Raw genomic sequence first — 19,127 nt, 5'->3', positions numbered from 1 at the left:
TCGATGGTGAAAAGATGATTATAAAACAATGCGTCCGTTATCTCTGGATCAACAGAATCTACCACAGTGTGTTCTACTCTACCTGCTAGCCTCAACATCCCATAAGGGCTGTTTGGAGAAGGGCAGTGGGTTTCAGACCCTCTCGGTCCGAGTCCACTCGGTTAGGGCAGAGCTTCAATATGAAGCAGACAGCGGACGAGCCACGGAGCGTCGGGCAGCGTCGTTTATAGACGACACCACCGAAGAATTGATTCTAGCTTTTATCTGTGTGTAATATAACGGGGCCCACTGGATGCTGCTGGGATTCGTGACAAGAAGCCAATTCTGATGTGTTCCCACTCAAAGCCTAGCGAGCGTTAAACACGAATGGGGATGAAGAATCACAGACGTATTAAGAAAAAAGTACTCATGCCACCATTTTAGCTGATCTGCCCACAAACTTACTCTACACTTTGCATGCTTTTTTGTCGTCCTTTTTAACCAAATGCTGCCAGATGGATGACTTTGTTGGAATCAATGAGTTAGTAGCGGAGTAAAGGTTGAGTAAGTTAGGACTAGCGGTCTTCCTTATGGGCCAGTTCAACGTTGAGGAACCCGGGGGTTTGACCTCTGGTCTTATAAGTCCTATAGTTTATTAAACCATATGATTGTTGAAAGGTGTGAAAAGCTAAGCCATCCGTGAGGAACTCGGATTAGAGCCGCTGCTCCTTTACTTAGAAAGGAGTCAGCTGAGGTGGTTCGGGCTTCTGGTAAGGATACCCACTGGGCGCCTCCATTGGGAGGTGTTTCAGGCACGTCCAGTGGGGAGGAGACCTCGGGGAAGACCCAGGACTAGGTGGAGAGATTATATCTCAACACTGGCCTGGGAACGCCTCGGGATCCCCCCGTCAGAGCTGGTCAATGTGGCCCGGGAAAGGGAAGTCTGGGGTCCCCTGCTTGAGCTGCTCCCCCCGCGACCCGACCCCGAATGATCGGTCGAAGATGAGATGAGACGAGATTGTTGAAACAGAAACTACTAAGCTTTCAACATTCTTTTATTCATAACTAATGTTATTTCTAACACAATATAGCCCGTCACTCAAATATCGGTCTGCATTTGTCCCTCCCGGCCCTAAAATAATGGATGAAGAAGCTCTTTGTTCTTATTAAAGGAACACCAGCCATAGTCCGACCAAAGGGAATTTGGTCCAACAAGTGCATATCGATTAACCAGTCAACCAACCGACCAGAACTTGACAGCCCTAGAGATTATAAAGGTACAGCTTCTATCAAACTGACAGAAGTCCTGTTTCTTGTTTTCTAGAAGAGTCCAGCAGCAGAGAGCAGACTCCCCTGGACCCAGCTGTGTCTCCATGAAGAGTGACTGGTCTATGGATCATCCTGTTACCTTTAAAGATGGAAATCAGTCTATTGAGAAGAGGTGAGGATTTATCAAAGATCCTAAAGAAACAGCTTCTATCAAACATCCATCAATCATGGTTCTTGTTTTCTGAAAGAGTCCAGCAGCAGAGAGCAGACTCCCCTGGACCCAGCTGTGTCTCCATGAAGAGTGACCACTCTATGAATCCTCCTGTTAAGTTTAGAGATGGAAATCAGTCTATTGAGGCGAGGTGAGGAATATCAAAGATCATAAAGATACAGCTTCTATCAAACGTCCATAAATCCTGTTTCTTGTTTTTCTTCAAGAGTCCAGCAGGAGTGAGCAGACTCTAGTTATCAGACTTTACTGGTACTGATGTTTCCAAGTCAGGGAAAATTTAAGTGTGTGTGTGTGTGTGTGTGTGTGTGTGTGTGTGTGTGTGTGTGTGTGTGTGTGTGTGTGTGTGTGTGTGTGTGTGTGTGTGTGTGTGTGTGTGTGTGTGTGTGTGTGTGTGTGTTGAAGCCCTGAGCAGCAGCAGAAAGCAGACTCCCCTGGACCCAGCTGTGTCTCCATGAAGAGTGACCACTCTATGGATATACCATTTCAATTTAAAGATGGGCGCCCCTCCAGAGAGGAGAGGTAGGGGTTTCAAACAGACGATGAAAACAGACCAGTTGGTTGTTATCATTCTCTACTGATACTGATATCTACAAGGCTGGGGAAATATAATTGTGTTTGTGTTCCCCACAGACACCAGAAGAGGTCAAAGGTTACCAGTGCTCAGTCTCTACAGCAGCATCAAACAGAGCTGATCAAGGTGTGTACATATCCACCAAGACGTTTGACTTCAGCTCTCCATGAACATTAGAAAGCATCTCTTGTCCAGCGGGACGTGAATCCAGGAAAGATGCGTCTGATGTCCTCAGTGAGTTCAGAGTAAAGTTCTCCTTGATGTTTGTTCTGTTCCAGAGGGCTGAGGAGAACGCACACGCTTTCCTCGACAAGGAGCTGAAGAAGCTCTGGAGGGATCTCTTCTCAGATTACCCACAATGCTCAGAGGGTCAGAGAGTGGAGGAGGAGGAGGTGGATGGTAAGAAGGAGGAGCAGAGGAGGCGCGCCATAGAGGGAGTGGTGTACATCACAAAGCTCTGCCTGATGGAGATGAACCAGGAGGAACTGGCCGACACACTGGGGGGCGGTAAGAGACTCTTATCTTGAAAAGACAGAATAAATACACATTTTGAAGAACAGTGGGAGATTATATTAGTTCTGTTCAGGCTAATTGACATAATGTGAGACTCGTACATTTCAAAGTTTAATGTGGAGTCAATCTTTCCTCTTTGGGGTTAAATGGTTTGATCCAGTATATAGGGTTGTTGTGGGGTATCAGGTTAAATGGTTTGATCCAGTATGTAGGGTTGTTGTGGGGTATCAGGTTAAATGGTTTGATCCAGTATGTAGGGTTGTTGTGGGGTATCAGGTTAAATGGTTTGATCCAGTATGTAGGGTTGTTGTGGGGTATCAGGTTAAATGGTTTGATCCAGTATGTAGGGTTGTTGTGGGGTATCAGGTTAAATGGTTTGATCCAGTATGTAGGGTTGTTGTAGGGTATCAGGTTAAATGGTTTGATCCAGTATGTAGGGTTGTTGTGGGGTATCAGGTTAAATGGTTTGATCCAGTATGTAGGGTTGTTGTAGGGTATCAGGTTAAATGGTTTGATCCAGTATGTAGGGTTGTTGTAGGGTATCAGGTTAAATGGTTTGATCCAGTATGTAGGGTTGTTGTGGGGTATCAGGTTAAATGGTTTGATCCAGTATGTAGGGTAATGGTGGTGGTCTCAGGTTAAAGAATGTTAAACATCATCATTACCAGAACCAAGTCACCCGACCACATCACCCCCGTTCTCGTCCAACCACACTGGCTCCCTGTCCAACACCGGACTGACCTTAAAACCCTTCTGCTCACCGACAAAGCCCTCTACAACGTGGCCCCCACTTATCTCCCCGACCTCCTCCAGGAGGACAGGCCCTGCCGCTCCCTTCATCATCCTCAGCTGGCCTTCACCGTCCCCACCTCCCGCCTCAGCACCGTGGGTGCTAGGGCTCTCAGCACCGTGGGTGCTAGGGCTCTGAGCACCGTGGGTGCTAGGGCTCTCAGCACCCTGGGTGCTAGGGCTCTCAGCACCGTGGGTGCTAGGGCTCTCAACACCGTGGGTGCTAGGGCTCTCAACACCGTGGGTGCTAGGGCTCTCAGCACCGTGGGTGCTAGGGCTCTCAGCACCGTGGGTGCTAGGGCTCTCAGCACCGTGGGTGCTAGGGCTCTCAGCACCGTGGGTGCTAGGGCTCTGAGCTGAACTGAAAGAGACACCCTGACAACATTGAAATCCCTCCTCAAAACACATGTGCTCCCACTGGCATTCTCGCTGTAATGACCCCCTACCGTGGGTTCCCCTCGCATCCCCGTTGTGCTGCTGTTCTTACCCCCTCCTACCTGGGTCTCCTCACTGTTCTTACCCCTCCTACCTGGGTCTCCTCACTGTTCCTACCCCCTCCTACCTGGGTCTCCTCACTGTTCTTACCCCCTCCTACCTGGGTCTCCTCACTGTTCTTACCCCCTCCTACCTGGGTCTCCTCACTGTTCTTACCCCCTCCTACCTGGGTCTCCTCACTGTTCTTACCCCCTCCTACCTGGGTCTCCTCACTGTTCTTACCCCCTCCTACCTGGGTCTCCTCACTGTTCTTACCCCCTCCTACCTGGGTCTCCTCACTGTTCTTACCCCCTCCTACCTGGGTCTCCTCACTGTTCTTACCCCCTCCTACCTGGGTCTCCTCACTGTTCTTACCCCCTCCTACCTGGGTCTCCTCACTGTTCTTACCCCCTCCTACCTGGGTCTCCTCACTGTTCTTACCCCCTCCTACCTGGGTCTCCTCACTGTTCTTACCCCCTCCTACCTGGGGTCTCCTCACTGTTCTTACCCCCTCCTACCTGGGTCTCCTCACTGCTGATCTTACCCCCTCCTACCTGGGTCTCCTCATTGATCTTACCCCCTCCTACCTGGGTCTCCTCACTGTTCTTACCCCCTCCTACCTGGGGTCTCCTCACTGTTCTTACCCCCTCCTACCTGGGTCTCCTCACTGTTCTTACCCCCACCTACCTGGGTCTCCTCACTGTTCTTACCCCCTCCTACCTGGGTCTCCTCACTGCTGATCTTACCCCCTCCTACCTGGGTCTCCTCACTGATCTTACCCCCTCCTACCTGGGTCTCCTCAGTATTCTTACCCCCTCCTACCTGGGGTCTCCTCACTGTTCTTACCCCCTCCTACCTGGGTCTCCTCACTGTTCTTACCCCCTCCTACCTGGGTCTCCTCACTGTTCTTACCCCCTCCTACCTGGGTCTCCTCACTGTTCTTACCCCCACCTACCTGGGTCTCCTCACTGTTCTTACCCCCTCCTACCTGGGTCTCCTCACTGTTCTTACCCCCTCCTACCTGGGTCTCCTCACTGTTCTTACCCCCTCCTACCTGGGTCTCCTCACTGTTCTTACCCCCTCCTACCTGGGTCTCCTCACTGCTGTTCTTACCCCCTCCTACCTGGGTCTCCTCACTGTTCTTACCCCCTCCTACCTGGGTCTCCTCACTGTTCTTACCCCCTCCTACTTGGGTCTTATTTCTTGTTTTGATCATGCTGTTGGCGATGCAGCTCTTGCTGTTTTTGACCCTAGATTGATTTATGAATTGGAAGGCGACCTTGGGTGTCATGACAGGTGCCTTGAAATAAAATATTATTCAATGTTATTATTATTATTATTATTATTATTAATAATAATAATAATAATAATAATAATATTAAACATAAACTGCAGATCAACAACAGAATAACTCTGTGGAAGAGATGCAACACTATCTTGTTATATCAGCATGTCATTTTACACCAATTCATTATCATTGTTATTATCATTAGACCAATCATATCGCTGGGTAAAAACGAAAAGTCCTGAATGATTAATGTTAATGTGGCTTCATAACTTGTGGTCTGAGAAGCTGGTCGTGACAAAGACTGCATGTTACAGGTTCAAAATGTTAAGTCAAGTCAATTCAAGTCAAGTCAAGTCAAGTCAATCATTGTTATTATCATTAGACCAATCATAAAAGTCCCACTTTTTAAAAAAAGACCCACTTTTTTACATTGCCGTTTAATACAGATTAAGATTTTATTTAATCTCATTCATTGTTGTTGCTAATATGCAATTTTAAGCCTTCTTGTTTTTATTTTTATTTTTATATTGTATCTGTGTACAGCACTTTGGTCAACTACTGTTGTTTTAAAATGTGCTATATGAATTGACTTGACTTGATTTGACTTGAACATTTTGGATCTGTAACATGCAGTCTTTGTCACGACCAGCTTCTCAGACCAAAAGGTTATGAAGCCACATTAACATTAATCATTATACTGCAGACCAACAGCATAAAAACTCAGTGGAAGTGATGAAACCCAGTCTTGTTGTATCAGCATAGCAAATCACTTTACACTGATTCACTATCATTATTACTATCATTAGACCAATCAGATTGCTGTGGAAATAATAGGCCTTAACATTTTGAATCTGTAACATGCAGTCCATCACAACCTGCTTTTCCGGCCACAAGTAATGAACCCACAAAATATCATGAGGTTGATAATTTAACAGGAAATATTGAACCTGGTTCCATTGATCACCATCCACTAACTGATGTCATCTGTTGTTTTCTCATTTAGGATCTGATGCTGTCGATTGCCAACGTAAAATCAAGTCTCATTTGAAGAAGAAGTTCAGGTGTGTGTTTGAGGGAATCGCTAAAGCAGGACAGCGAACAGATCTGAACGACTTCTACACAGAGATCTTCATCACAGAGGGAGGCAGTGAAGAGGTCAACAAGGAACATGAGGTCAGACTGATTGAAACAGCTTCCAGGAAACGAGCCAAGGAAGAAACACCAATCAGATGTGAGGACATCTTTAAACCCTTACCTGGACACGATCAACCAATCAGGACGATAATGACAACTGGTGTGGCCGGCATTGGTAAAACCGTCTTGACACACAAGTTCACTCTGGACTGGGCTGAGGGCAAAACCAACCAGGGCATACATTTCACATTTCTCCTCACTTTCAGAGAGCTGAATTTAGTGAAAGGGAAAGAGTTTAGCTTGGTGGAACTTCTTCATCACCTCTTTATTGAGACCAAAGAAGCAGGAATCTGCAGATTCGACCGGTTCCAAGTTGTCTTCATCTTGGATGGTCTGGATGAGTGTCGACTTCCTCTGGACTTCCAGAACAACCCGATCTGGACGGATGTCACAAAGTCCACCTCGGTGGACGTGCTGCTGACCAACCTTATCAGGGGCGACCTGCTTCCCACCGCTCGCATCTGGATAACCACACGCCCTGCGGCAGCCAATCAGATCCCTGCTGAGTGTGTTTACATGGTGACAGAGGTGAGAGGGTTCACCGACCCACAGAAGGAGGAGTACTTCAGGAAGAGATTCGGAGAGGAGACGATGGCCAGCACAATCATCTCCCACGTCAAGAAATCACGAAGCCTCCACATCATGTGTCACATCCCAGTCTTCTGTTGGATCACTGCTTCAGTTCTGGAGGACTTCTTCAAAAAATCCCAGATCAAAGAGATGCCCAAGACCGTGACTCAGATGTACAGCCACTTCCTGAGGGTTCAGTCCATACAGGGGGACAGGAAGTACCATGGGAGGTCTGAAACAGATCCAGACTGGAGCTCAGAGAGCAGGGAGATCATTCTTTTTCTAGGAAAACTTGCTTTTAACCAGCTGGAGAAAGGCAACCTTATCTTCTACGAGGCAGACCTGGCAGAGTGTGACATCGATATCAGAGCAGCCTCAGTGTACTCAGGAGTGTTCACCCAGATCTTTAAAGAGGAGTGTGGGCTGTACCAGGATAAGGTGTTCTGCTTTGTCCATCTCAGCATCCAGGAGTTTCTGGCTGCCCTTTATGTCTTTCAGTCCTTCATCGATACTGGTGTCAATCTGCTCTCAACCTACAAAAAAGATGAACTCCTCCTCTACCAGAGTGCTGTGGACAAGGCCTTACAGAGTGAGAACGGACACCTGGACTTGTTCCTCCGTTTCCTCCTGGGCCTCTCTCTGGAGGCCAATCAGATTGTCCTACGAGGTCTGCTGGGACAGAAAAAACGATCACTGATTAAAACAGGTCTGCTGCGTCTGAAAGGAAGGAGGTCACGGACCAATAAGGGAACAGTGTCACAGATCAATGAGGGAATAGTGTCTTACATCAAGGAGAAGATAAAAGGAGATCTATCTCCAGAGAAAAGCATCAATCTGTTCCACTGTCTGAATGAGCTGAACGACCGTTCTCTAGTGGAGGAGATCCAACAGTACCTGACATCAGGAAGTCTCTCTGGAGAATCTCTCTCCCCTGCTCAGTGGTCAGCTCTGGTCTTCATCCTACTGACATCAGAAGAGGAGCTGGACGTGTTTGACCTGAAGAAATACTCAGCTTCAGAGGAGGGTCTTCTGAGGCTGCTGCCAGTGGTCAAAGCCTCCAAAACATCTCTGTAGGTTCACTAATAACATGTATTACAATACACACTACACAATATAAATACAACTGGAATATAAGGTTAATATAGTACGAAAAAGATCTCTGTAGGTTCATCACAACATTTATTACTAATTTACTCATAACAGAATAAACATACTAGTTATAACATACTAGTTATAATAACATACAAAACACCTCTGTAGGTGTCCTACTAACGTGTAATGTATGACATTATACATAAGAGAATATTCACAACAATAGAATATAGAAGACATTTTCATTCTCAACTAAACAACTATTTAACATTTATGCATCTAATTATTTAATATGTTTGTTAAACTAATAACATTCCTTCATTATTGAATAACTTAAAGATGTTTGTTATTTTAATCACAGTTCCTAACCTGTTCTCTTTATTGTGTGTGCAGGCTGAATGGCTGCCATCTGTCAGAGAGATGCTGTGAAGCTCTGGCCTCAGTTCTCAGCTCCAGCTCCTCTAGTCTGAGAGAGCTGGACCTGAGTACCAATGATCTGCAGGATTCAGGAGTGAAGCTGCTCTCTGCTGGACTGGGGAGTCCACACTGTACACTGGAAACCCTCAGGTCAGTTATCAGCCTCTTCAAACTGTCCTGGGGTTGTTTAAAATGTAAGGGATGGTCCACGAATAGTTGAACCGTTATCGAAAAATAACGGTCTGCATGTTATACATGTTAAGTAACTCTGGCCTGCTGATGTTAGGGTTGACCTGTAAACTAATAGTATGTTATGTTTGTTATATGTTATGTAGCTCTGGTCAGCTGATGTTAGGGTTAGGGGTTGACCTGTTAACTACTAGTATGTTATGTTTGTTATATGTTACGTAACTCTGGTCAGCTGATGTGAGCTGAGGAGTTGTCATTAGTGTAGACATGGGGATGAGGCTTTAGCCGTGCTGTGATCTGAATATAATGTATACATCACCATAGAGCTTCACTGGCCGTGGTAAAGTGAATCATATTGAACATTAAAGATGGACTTTATTAACTTCACATTAGTTTGGTGTTGTTCTGCTCATGTCCGGAACTGTGGGAGAGTCATGCCTGCTGACAAAACTCTCCCTGGTTCTACACAATGTTAGAACCTGTGAGGAAACGGTCTCAGCGTACCAAACACATCGGGTACGCTCCTTACTCTAACCGAACAATATCTCATTGAGTTGTAGCTATAGAGAAAAGAGCATTTGTCCAAGTCAAGGAAGTTCTGATGTCTGTGATGATGTCGTCTCCCCACTTCCTCTTCCTGTTCTCCTTGTCCTCTTTTCTCCTTGTCCTCCAAATGGAATGAATACGCTTTATAAACATGGTTTGTTTAGTATGAACTGCTCTCAACCAGAATTAACATAATAAAGTGTGTGTGTGTGTGTGTGTGTGTGTGTGTGTGTGTGTGTGTGTGTGTGTGTGTGTGTGTGTGTGTGTGTGTGTGTGTGTGTGTGTAGCTTGTCTGGCTGCCTGGTCACACAGGAAGGCTGTGCTTCTCTGGCCTCAGCTCTGAGCTCCAACCCCTCCCATCTGAGAGAGCTGGACCTGAGCTACAATCACCCAGGAGACTCTGGAGCTGCGGTGCTCTCTGCTGGACTGGAGGATCCACGCTGGAGACTGGACACTCTCAGGTATGGAGAGGACAGCTCCCCACTCAGGGACAAAGTCTCCTACAAGGATTCAAGCCGCTGCTAGATGAAGTGGTTTGAAGAGGCAGCTGTCACTCATGTTGTGTAGAACGTTTATGAGACGGCAGATGATGAAGGTGAATGTTTCAACATGCTGCTCTCACTTTGTTTCCCCCCAGTGTGGAGCACGGTGGAATGTGGAGGCTGAAACCAGCTCTAAAGAAGTGTAAGTGTCTGTTTGATTCATCACATCACACACTCACTATTGAGATGGAAAGTCCATCCACACAGCAGGAAGTGAGGTCACATCCTACTGTGAATGTATAATTACCTAAGGGATGTAATCTGACTCAAGGAATCTATAACCAAATAATATTATAAACCTGTGTACGTATTTAGTTTAGAGTGAGAGGAGACCAAAGCTACGTTTAACAATTTAATACAGACAATAAACTGCCCTAGAGATACACATTAAACACATTGCCATATAAACACTTCAATACACACTCACACTCTACCTCCCCAATGCTGTACCCTCCCTTTAACCCAATCACACAGCCCGCACACACGCAGACAATCCGACCTGAGGCCCCTCGGTGGGCCTAACGAATGTCCTCGCGCTCGTAGTGCGGCGCCGCTGGGTCGTTGGTGCACTTGGAGTGGGGAGGGGGAAGGGGGTGAGTCGAAACTGCCGGATACAAAGGGGGGTGTTGGAGAGGGGGGACACCTCCCTTGTAGTTGGGGTGAAGATCGGCGGTGCTGCCTGGTAGGGGGCTTGAACCCGCCTCACGAACCTCGTCTGGATCGAGGGAGACCAGCTTCTTCCTGGTTCCCATCTGGCGACTAGGCCGCGAGCACGTGCTCCTGGATAGCACTCTTCACGAGAAACACTAGCGGGCGAACGGACGGCAAACGCACCTCTGTCTGCCGATACACCGTGCTGCCGACAGCACGAAACTCACGAATATTCTAATTCGCGACTTTACTAATAGTTCTCGACTTTACGTCCGCACCGTGCGGTTTCCAACTGCCGGTTGCAATACGAAAACCCTTCGCTAGTGGCCGACTACGCGAGACTGATTAATTGACTGCGCGAGTGACCGAGGGCGGAGGGGGAGGACTAGGGGTGAGGGGGAGGGGGAGGGGGGGTGACCGGCTGAGGGGGGAAGGGGAGGGGGGGTGAAGGGGCTGAGGGGGAGGGGGGGGGATGGACCGGGTTGAGGGGGGGCTTAGGAGGGGGGGGGTGGTGACCGGCTGAGGGGGGGCTGAGGGTGAGGACTAGGGGGGGGGGGGGAGGGGGGGTGATGGGGCTGAGGGGGAGGGGGGGTGACGGGGCTGAGGGGGGGCTGAGGGTGAGGGGGAGGGGGGGTGACGGGGCTGAAGGGGGAGGACTAGGGGGGAGGGGGAGGTGGGGTGATGGGGCAGAGGGGGGTTGGGGAGGGGGAGGGGGGGTGACGGGGCAGAGGGGGGGGCTGAGGGGGAGGGGGAGGGGGGGGGGGTGACGGGGCTGAGGGGGGGGCTGAGGGGGAGGGGGGGGGGTGACGGGGCTGAAGGGTGAGGACTAGGGGGGAGGGGGAGGGGGGTGACGGGGCTGAGGGTGAGGGTGACGGGGCTGAAGGGTGAGGACTAGGAGGGGAGGGGGAGGGGGGGTGACGGGGGCTGAGGGGGGGCTGAAGGGGGAGGGGGGGTGACGGGGCTGAAGGGTGAGGACTAGGGGGGGGGGAGGTGGGGGGTGATGGGGCTGAGGGGGAGGGGGGGTGATGGGGCTGAGGGGGAGGGGGGGGTGACGGGGCTGAAGGGTGAGGACTAGGGGGGAGGGGGAGGGGGGGTGACGGGGCAGAGGGGGGTTGGGGAGGGGGAGGGGGGCTGAAGAAGGAAGAGAGAGCGATCACAAAAAGAAAGAGAATAAAAAGAAGAAGAGCAGCCTGGATCAAAGGAGAGATGTTTGTTGTTGATATATTCATAATATTGTTGTTGATGTATTCATAACGTTATTGTTGAGGTGTGTGTATCTATGTATGTGTACATATGTATATGTATGTATGTGTTCATATCTATGTATATGTACACAGAGCGCAGGAGAACAGTACTAGTGATGATGATGATGAGGATGATGAAAGAGCGTTCAGCAGCTCATCATGTCTTGTTCTCCCTCAGATGCCGTGTGACCTCACACTGGACCCCAACACGGCCCACAGAGACCTCTCTCTGTCTGAGGACAACAGGAAGGTGACGGGGTTGAGAGCAGGGACCAGTCGTATCCGGATCACCCAGACAGATTTGACTCACTGGCCCCAGGTGTTGGGTAGAGAGGCTCTGACTGGCCGCTGTTACTGGGAGGTAGAGAGGGAAGGATGGGTTGGTATAGGGAGTGACATACAGAGGAATCACAAGGAGAGGAGAGGGTGATGACAGCGGGCTTGGATGGAACAACAAGTCCTGGAGTCTTTATTGTTTCTGATGGTGGTTACTCTGCCTGGTACAACGGTACAGGGACAGCCCTCCCTCTCCGCGCCGCTGGCTCCACCAGAGTAGGAGTGTATCTGGACCGGCCTGCTGGCTCTCTGTCCTTCTACAGAGTGTCCCCAGGTGGAGGAGGGTCCTCAGACACACCTCCACACATCCACACCTTTCTGGTCCTCCTTCCACCCAGGAGGACCTCCTCCCGGGGGTGAGGGTACGGGGGGGGGGGTCCTCAGCCTCTCTGTGTCGGTTGTAGAAAACAAAACGGGCCCGGAGCCCCGGGGGCCAACGTGTATAGTGTGCGTTTGTGAACGTGTAGTTGTGTGTGTTGTAGAACAATGGAGGGGGGGGTCAGCGGGGTGCCTCAGACTTTGTGCGTGTGCCGCCCCGGCACAAACACACACGTACACTTACACACATACACGTTCACACGACACATAGTCTCTCTCTCTCTCTCTCTCTCTCTCTCTCTCTCTCTCTCTCTCTCTCTCTCTCTCTCTCTCCTCTCTCTTCTCTGTCTCTCTCTCTCTCTCTCTCTCTCTCTCTCTTCTCTCTCTCTCTCTCTCTCTCTCTTCTCTTCTCTCTCTGTCTCTGTCTTTCTTTCTTTCTTTCTTTCTTTCTTTCTTTCTTTCTTTCTTCTTTCTTTCTTTCTCTTTCTTTCTTTCTTTCTTCTTTCTCTTTCTTTTTTCTCTCTCTCTCTCTCTCTCTCTCTCTCTCTCTCTCTCTCTCTCTCTCTCTCTCTCACCTCTCTCTCTCACCTCTCTCTCTCTCTCTCCTCTTCCCCCCCCTGTCTGTCTGTCTGTCTGTCTGTCTCTCTCTCTCTCTCTGTCTCTCTGTCTCTCTCTCTCTCTCTCTCTCTCTCTCTCTCTCTCTCTCTCTCTCTCGTCTCTCTTCTCTCTGTCTCCTCTCTCTCTCTCTCTCTTCTTTAAGTATAACATGATAAACCATGAAAAGACTTTTAAGATCTCCCATAGTTAGATAAGCACATTCATTAATTGTAATTGTATATAAAATACCTATTGATGGGTTAAAGGTTGGGTATGGGATTTGCGAAACGCCAGCAAGATTTTGAAATACACAACTCAAATGGTCCTACCCCCTCTCTCCTTCAACGCTGACTCTGACTCCCACCCATTCCAAGTACCTGGGACGCGCAATCATGCACGAGCCGCGAACAGTGATGCGCGAGAGCGAGCCAGGCTAGCGTAGGTTTTCGTTTAACAACATGGCACTACATTCAGCTGTAAGTTGCAACCCGCAGTACCGCGGGAAGTAGGAGGTGCTGGGGTGCTGGCAACACCCCCTGTCCGAGGCCCTGTCTTATCACAGAAAACGATCATTTCTAAAACTCCGGCCAAAGTGGAGATTTCTGAAAACGCCGGTTATGGTGTTGTGGTGTCAACGGGGAGAAACGGGATTTTAGGTTCTGAAGCGTCACATTATGCACCAGGAAATGCTTAAACGTCATGTGAGCGCCCCGCTGTATCCGTATTGGGTCCGAATATAAACACAAACCCCATTGTAAGACGACCTATATTTGGAAAAAAGATTTGAAGACCAGATCTTGTTTTTTATGAATAAATAAATGTGTATTCATTGAAATAATATACGAAAATAAAAAGGCATAGAATAAAACACTGCATTGCCACTAAACAGTAGTGCAAAATAGGCCGTACTGATGTGTACACCAAAGACTATTCCTGACACTCCTCTGCCCCGCTGTGTTCGCTCTGGCTGTGGTCGCTCCGCACTGTTTCGGCCCGTGGCAAAGCGAGTCATCCTCGCTGCTGTCCAAGGCATTTTGAGACGCAGCATTTATTTAATGCTCATATGACCTAGTGCTGAAAAAAGGTTACATGAAAAAGTGTGAGGGTAGCGGTGGTGCGCTAAACTTGTTCTGTGAGCAGCTGGATGTGAACCATGGTGTGAAGGAAGTGAACACAACGATCTATTTTCAACTGTGCGCGCATGCACTGGTGTAATTGAGCTGCGCTGCTATCTATCTTTTTTTATCAATGTGACGAGTTGCGAGTCTAGTGCAGGCTGAGTTTTCTTTTTCCAGCACCCCCTGCTGAGAATACGTTCTCGCGGCTATGGTTGCACCAGATGTTATAAACATTAAACGGTCACATAAATCATTACTATTTTTAGAAAATGTATGTTTGTTTCATATAATTGTATTGGAAGTCCTGGTTTTCACTAGGGTTGCCGCGGTGTGGACATTTTCACACCGAGTAATACACTCGTCTCAACACCGGTATTACCGAGTATAAACGGAATAAACTTTGAAACTAGGTCAACCGCCACACAAGCATCGGTTTTTAGACCCTTCTCGTCCTTCAGTTGCCGCCAACGTTCGAAAGCAGCGCCTAGGATTATTCTTGATTTCGGTTTTTCTCTTTCAGCGTTTTTATTATCAATTACTCTCTGAAAAATAGTTTTCCTTCTCTTTGCTGGTGATGGTGGTGGTGGTGGTGGTGGTGGTGGTGGGGAAGGTGGCGTCTTGTCTGCCATGGAAATGGTCTTCTACTGCTAGGTCCAAATGTGGATTAACTAGTTCCAGTAGCTACCGCAGGATAACAACAAACAGGAGCTTGCTCTGGGTCACGAGTACTGCAAGAAGGGGTCGCGCGCGGGGGAGGGGAGTGCAGTACGACCGTTTGATTGACGTACTTACTGTCCAATGCAACTCGGTGGCAATGGAAATGATTGGCTGGAGTTTTTCGAGCCCTGCCCGTTCCACAGATGATTGACTTGTTTAATTTTCATGTCAGTACTTCCGAATTCCATACCCAACCTTTAATCTTTGTATAATTTCAGACTTCACCAGTTTTGGTCATCAGGACTCTGATATCATTTTTGTCATAATCCTGATTAACAACCTGATTTAAAGCAGATTCTATATTTTATTCATAATAACCAAGAGGTCTGTGGGATAATGTTGCATGTTGTAAATGACTTTAAACTGAATCTTGATTTTTCGTGTTCTGTTCGGAATCAAGCGGTCGCAGAACATGTTCAGTTATTAAAGATACGTGCACACCTGTTGATGATTTGTAAAGTCTGCTGCTTCTATTGTTTTAGTCCTCGTGTTTATTGTGTACATGGAAGGGACCATTTTTCTGTCTTATTTGTTAATGAAGCATAATTGCAATGAACAACTCAGTGGATCCAACTGAATGTTCTCGTGTGTTCAGCCGATGATTTCTCGTTTTATTAGTGAACAATAAGTCCATAAGTGCCCTAAGAAAAATTATTGATGAAACAACAAATGTTTTTCTGATATTATTCTTGGACCTCCTCCCTGGGTTTTGGTTGGGGGGGGGTTCTCAGTGTCTCTGTGTCGGTTGTAGAAAGAAACCACAGACAGACGGCCGGATACACACTCTCTGTCTCTCTCCATCCCCGTCTCCTTCTCGTCTCTCTCACTCTCTCTCCCTCTCTCTCTCTCTCTGTCTCTGTCTCTGTCTCTCTCTCTCTCTCTCTCTCTCTCTCTCTCTCTCTCTCTGTCTCTATTATTGTACAATAGTTCAGTTAAAGGCTGTAGATAAAACACAATGAGATAGACTACATGTCTCGTATGTGCCGTCACGCTCCTGTAACTAGCGTGGACAAGACCGCCAATCTCCCCACCGGCATAACTGAAACTCTCCACATGCCCAAACTTATAATGGTGTTCACCTCTTTGGATGCTTTTATCCTCCCCTTGGAAAAAACCTAACATTATTTTCTTTGCATGAAAAATTATCATTTAAATCCACAAGCATCATATGTGTAACCCGGGGCATATAAACTGGGACCAGACAATAATGACTTTCTCTCCATTGAAACCCTTTCATATTCTTCTATCTCATAGGTCCCATGGGCTCTACCGGAAGGGGCGTGGCTTCGCCACTCTGTAGGTCCATGACTAGCCCTAGGCTAACGTCCTGCCTAACACTTTACCCGGGATAACGTCAAACTGTTGCCGTGTTAACGGGACTAAACACCAACCGCCGCAGTGTGGGCAGCTGGGGCTGGGGGAGGGCTGCGGGGGGACGGGGCGCGCCACCCCTCCTCGTCCCAGCCGCCGGCGTGGCCGTCAACGGGCCAGACGTCGGAGGGCGGCGGAGGACGGGGTCCCCGAACGGCGCTCCAACGGCCCCCTACGACGGATCAGGTGGGGGCCCCGAAGGAGGTGGTCCCCGACCACACCCCCAGGGCTCCTGCTGACTCTGGGGTCTGGCAGACGAGGGCCTTCGCTAAGGATTCTGGGGGTTCTACTGTTCTGGGGGTGGGACCGTTTCGGGGCCCTCCTGGGTCATTTGTGGTTGGTAAACTAATCAGGGTTCATGGGTTGGGGTTTATCGATGTCGGGGTGTGTTGGTGACTCTTGTGTTCATGTTGTGTTCATTGCACCATTACTCAAAGTGTTAGTGTGGTTGAATGGTGGCGTGTGTTCTAGTGTGTACCGTGCTGGTGTTATTAAAGGCAGCTCCGTTGTCCAGCGGTGTCTGGGGCGTGGAGCTGCGGCCAACTGCTAAACCTGGGCTCCCGTCTCGTCCTTCACCTGCTGCTCGCCACAATATGATTGTTGAAGTTAAACGGATTGAATTATGGAGCATGATTGTCTAGTGGGCTCATGTTTAAAAGGATTATGGTGGGATGTTATTATTTAAATGAGAAGTAAATATTATATATTTATAATTAGGAAGTATAATTAGGAAGTTTAAGTAAAAAAAAAACGGAATAACATTAAGAATGATAAACAGTGGGAGAATTTATTTGACACTTTGATTAATTTAAGGGAAATAAGGCAATCATTAAAAAAAATTATAATTCCCATCTGTAAGTCTGTGCCTTCCTGTGTTTAGCACTTGGGTCCCACGTCCTGTTCCATAACAAAAACCTTCAATGGGCGCCTGGTCCTTCTCCCTTTAAACTCTTTATTTATTATAGATATTTGTTTACCATGATTTATTTTGTGTGTGTGTGTGTGTGTGTGATTTATTGATCGTGGTATCACTTGCATTGATTGATTGATTGATTCACTAGATGTGTAACTTGTATTGACCCGTCCGCTGTGGGGGGGCCCTCTAGGGCCCCGGCCCCTCTGGCCCCCACCGGCTCCGGCGCTGACCTGTTCCCCTTGGCTCCTCCTGGGGGCGCTATAACAGAACTTAACCAGCAACATCAATCTGAAACATGGACCCAGCTCTGCTCCCTCCTCAGACTCCGCCTGCTGCCTCCCATTGGTCCTCCTTTCCTCCCTCTTCCCTTTTTAACCTAAAGGGGAAAACAACACAAATAGAAAAACAACACAAAAAAAGTAACCATTATATCTGAAAAACGTACAAAAAAGACCTACACCCCCGCCAAGTGGGCCTTCTCCCGCGGCGAGGTCAGACGTCCTTCCAGGTGTGGGGACACTTAGCTCTTAGGCCGGCTTTAATACACAAAGAAAGAGGAAGGTGGGAAGTGAAGACATGGATGGTGTAGGTTATATGTTATCAGGCTGACAGTATGGACATTGTTATTGTTGAGATTCTGACTGTTTTCATACGGACATACAGCGGTTATAAGTACTGCACTTATTATGTTGTGGGGAGATGGGAGTGGACTGTCCTGGTCCTGGTCCTGGTCCACTGGGTCCTGGTCTTGATCCTGGTCCACCGGGTCCTGGTCCACCGGGTCCTGGTCCTGGTTCAACGGGTCCTGGTCCACCGGGTCCTGGTCCTGGTCCACCGGGTCCATGTCCACCGGGTCCTGGTCCTTGTCCACTGGGTCTTGGTCCTGGTCCACCGGGCCCTGGTCCTGGTCCACCTGGTCCTAGTCCTGAACCTGGTCTATATATGTGTATCTGTGGTGTGTGCCTGCATATGGTGTGAATCTATATGGTGTATTGGTGTGTGTCTGTATGGTGTGTGTGTGTCTGTGTCTGTGTGTGTTAACGTGTGTGGTGGTGGGCGATGACTCCAGCTAACCAGTGAATGAGTCTCTCTGGTCTCTTTGATGAAAGCTTCCTTCTCACTCCTCACAGGGCCGTTCAGGATGCTGTCAAGTTATGGTTGCTATGGAGACGGTATCTCGCAGAGCGCACAGAGAGCAGATGTTCTCGTGTGGAAACATCGCCCTCTGCTGTCCAAATCCGCTCACTACATACACATGGACGCAAGATCACACGTGACTTGATTTTCACCAACTTGACATCAAACAGTAGTAACACACACACACACACACACACACACACACACACACACACACACAGTAAGGTGAGTTGAATGAAGACTTTCTTCGTTTTGAAGTATGAATTTAAATCTGTCAAATCAGACTTGTCATTTTAATCAAAATGAGGGAGGTCATTTAAGATCAAACACAGAGCTTAAACAGACTTTCACTATTACCAAGGCGACCTGAGGAGGTCGAACCTGGGTTGAGTTCTATTTCATCCTTACTGACCGCCAGAGGCGGTGCTTAAAGCACTGGATCTCCACCTCGCGCATGCGCATTTCGAGTACCTAATACCAACATAGTCACCTGTGACCCCCACGTGACACCGGGAAGGCTATATCTTCCGGTGTCATTAGAGGATCTGTTCCTTACATCTTCTCGCTGCGCAGGTACCGTATTGAACCTTGTTTGAGAAAGGAAGGAAACTGTTACAACTGGCTACGTGCAGCCTCGTGACCAAGGTCGGAGCTGCGGGTAACCCGTCCTCCAGAGGCTGTGGCTAGTTCATACAGATACTTAGTGAAAGAGTAACTTAGAAGAGTGGCCGGCGTTTGTTTGGGAGGGCAGTGTGCTCGCTCCCGCTCCCAGCACTCGTTCGTCTCTTGCTCTGTTATCGTTTGTTGTGTTAGCCGTTAGCTTTGCTCTGTTCTAACCATCAATTTATTTTTCCCTTACAACTTACCGGTGAAGGCAGTGCTCTCGCTCCCGCTCCCAGTAACGTTTTTGTTTGGTTTCTCCCTTGTTTAGCAGCATCGCTTACGCTCAAGCTAATTAATATCGGTCGATTTAGTTTTCTGGTGAAGGCAGTGTTCTCGCTCCCGCTCCCGTTAACACCGCATTTGGCCCTTGTTTGATTAGTAGCAGCGATCACGC

General features: G+C 48.4%; 1 protein-coding gene and 1 long non-coding RNA gene across 24 annotated transcripts in view; one reads left to right on the top strand and one right to left on the bottom strand.

Annotated features, from left to right (window-relative positions):
• The window catches only part of LOC132451362 (NACHT, LRR and PYD domains-containing protein 3-like), a 172,615-nt gene that overhangs the window by 14,836 nt on the left and 138,652 nt on the right, over positions 1–19,127 (top strand). For 16 of the 23 annotated variants that reach the window (XM_060043754.1, XM_060043753.1, XM_060043770.1 and 13 more), the window contains 3 exons: positions 1,304–1,420; positions 1,494–1,610; positions 1,883–1,999. In XM_060043754.1, the coding sequence (XP_059899737.1) occupies positions 1,304–1,420; positions 1,494–1,610; positions 1,883–1,999 (351 nt within the window). The remainder of the gene's footprint in view (positions 1–1,303; positions 1,421–1,493; positions 1,611–1,882; positions 2,000–19,127) is intronic. The other 7 variants (XM_060043759.1, XM_060043751.1, XM_060043755.1 and 4 more) reach the window with 6 other exon arrangements.
• Positions 8,695–19,127, bottom strand: part of LOC132451514 (uncharacterized) — a 145,303-nt gene continuing 134,870 nt past the window's right edge. Inside the window, exon 2 of the long non-coding RNA XR_009524127.1 lies at positions 8,695–8,757. This is a non-coding gene — a long non-coding RNA (uncharacterized LOC132451514). The remainder of the gene's footprint in view (positions 8,758–19,127) is intronic.

Source organism: Gadus macrocephalus, chromosome 22 (genome assembly GCF_031168955.1).
Source record: "Gadus macrocephalus chromosome 22, ASM3116895v1".
Lineage (NCBI taxonomy): Eukaryota > Metazoa > Chordata > Actinopteri > Gadiformes > Gadidae > Gadus > Gadus macrocephalus.
The sequence above is the reverse complement of the archived record's forward strand: the minus strand, read 5'-3'. Positions and strand labels throughout refer to the sequence as shown.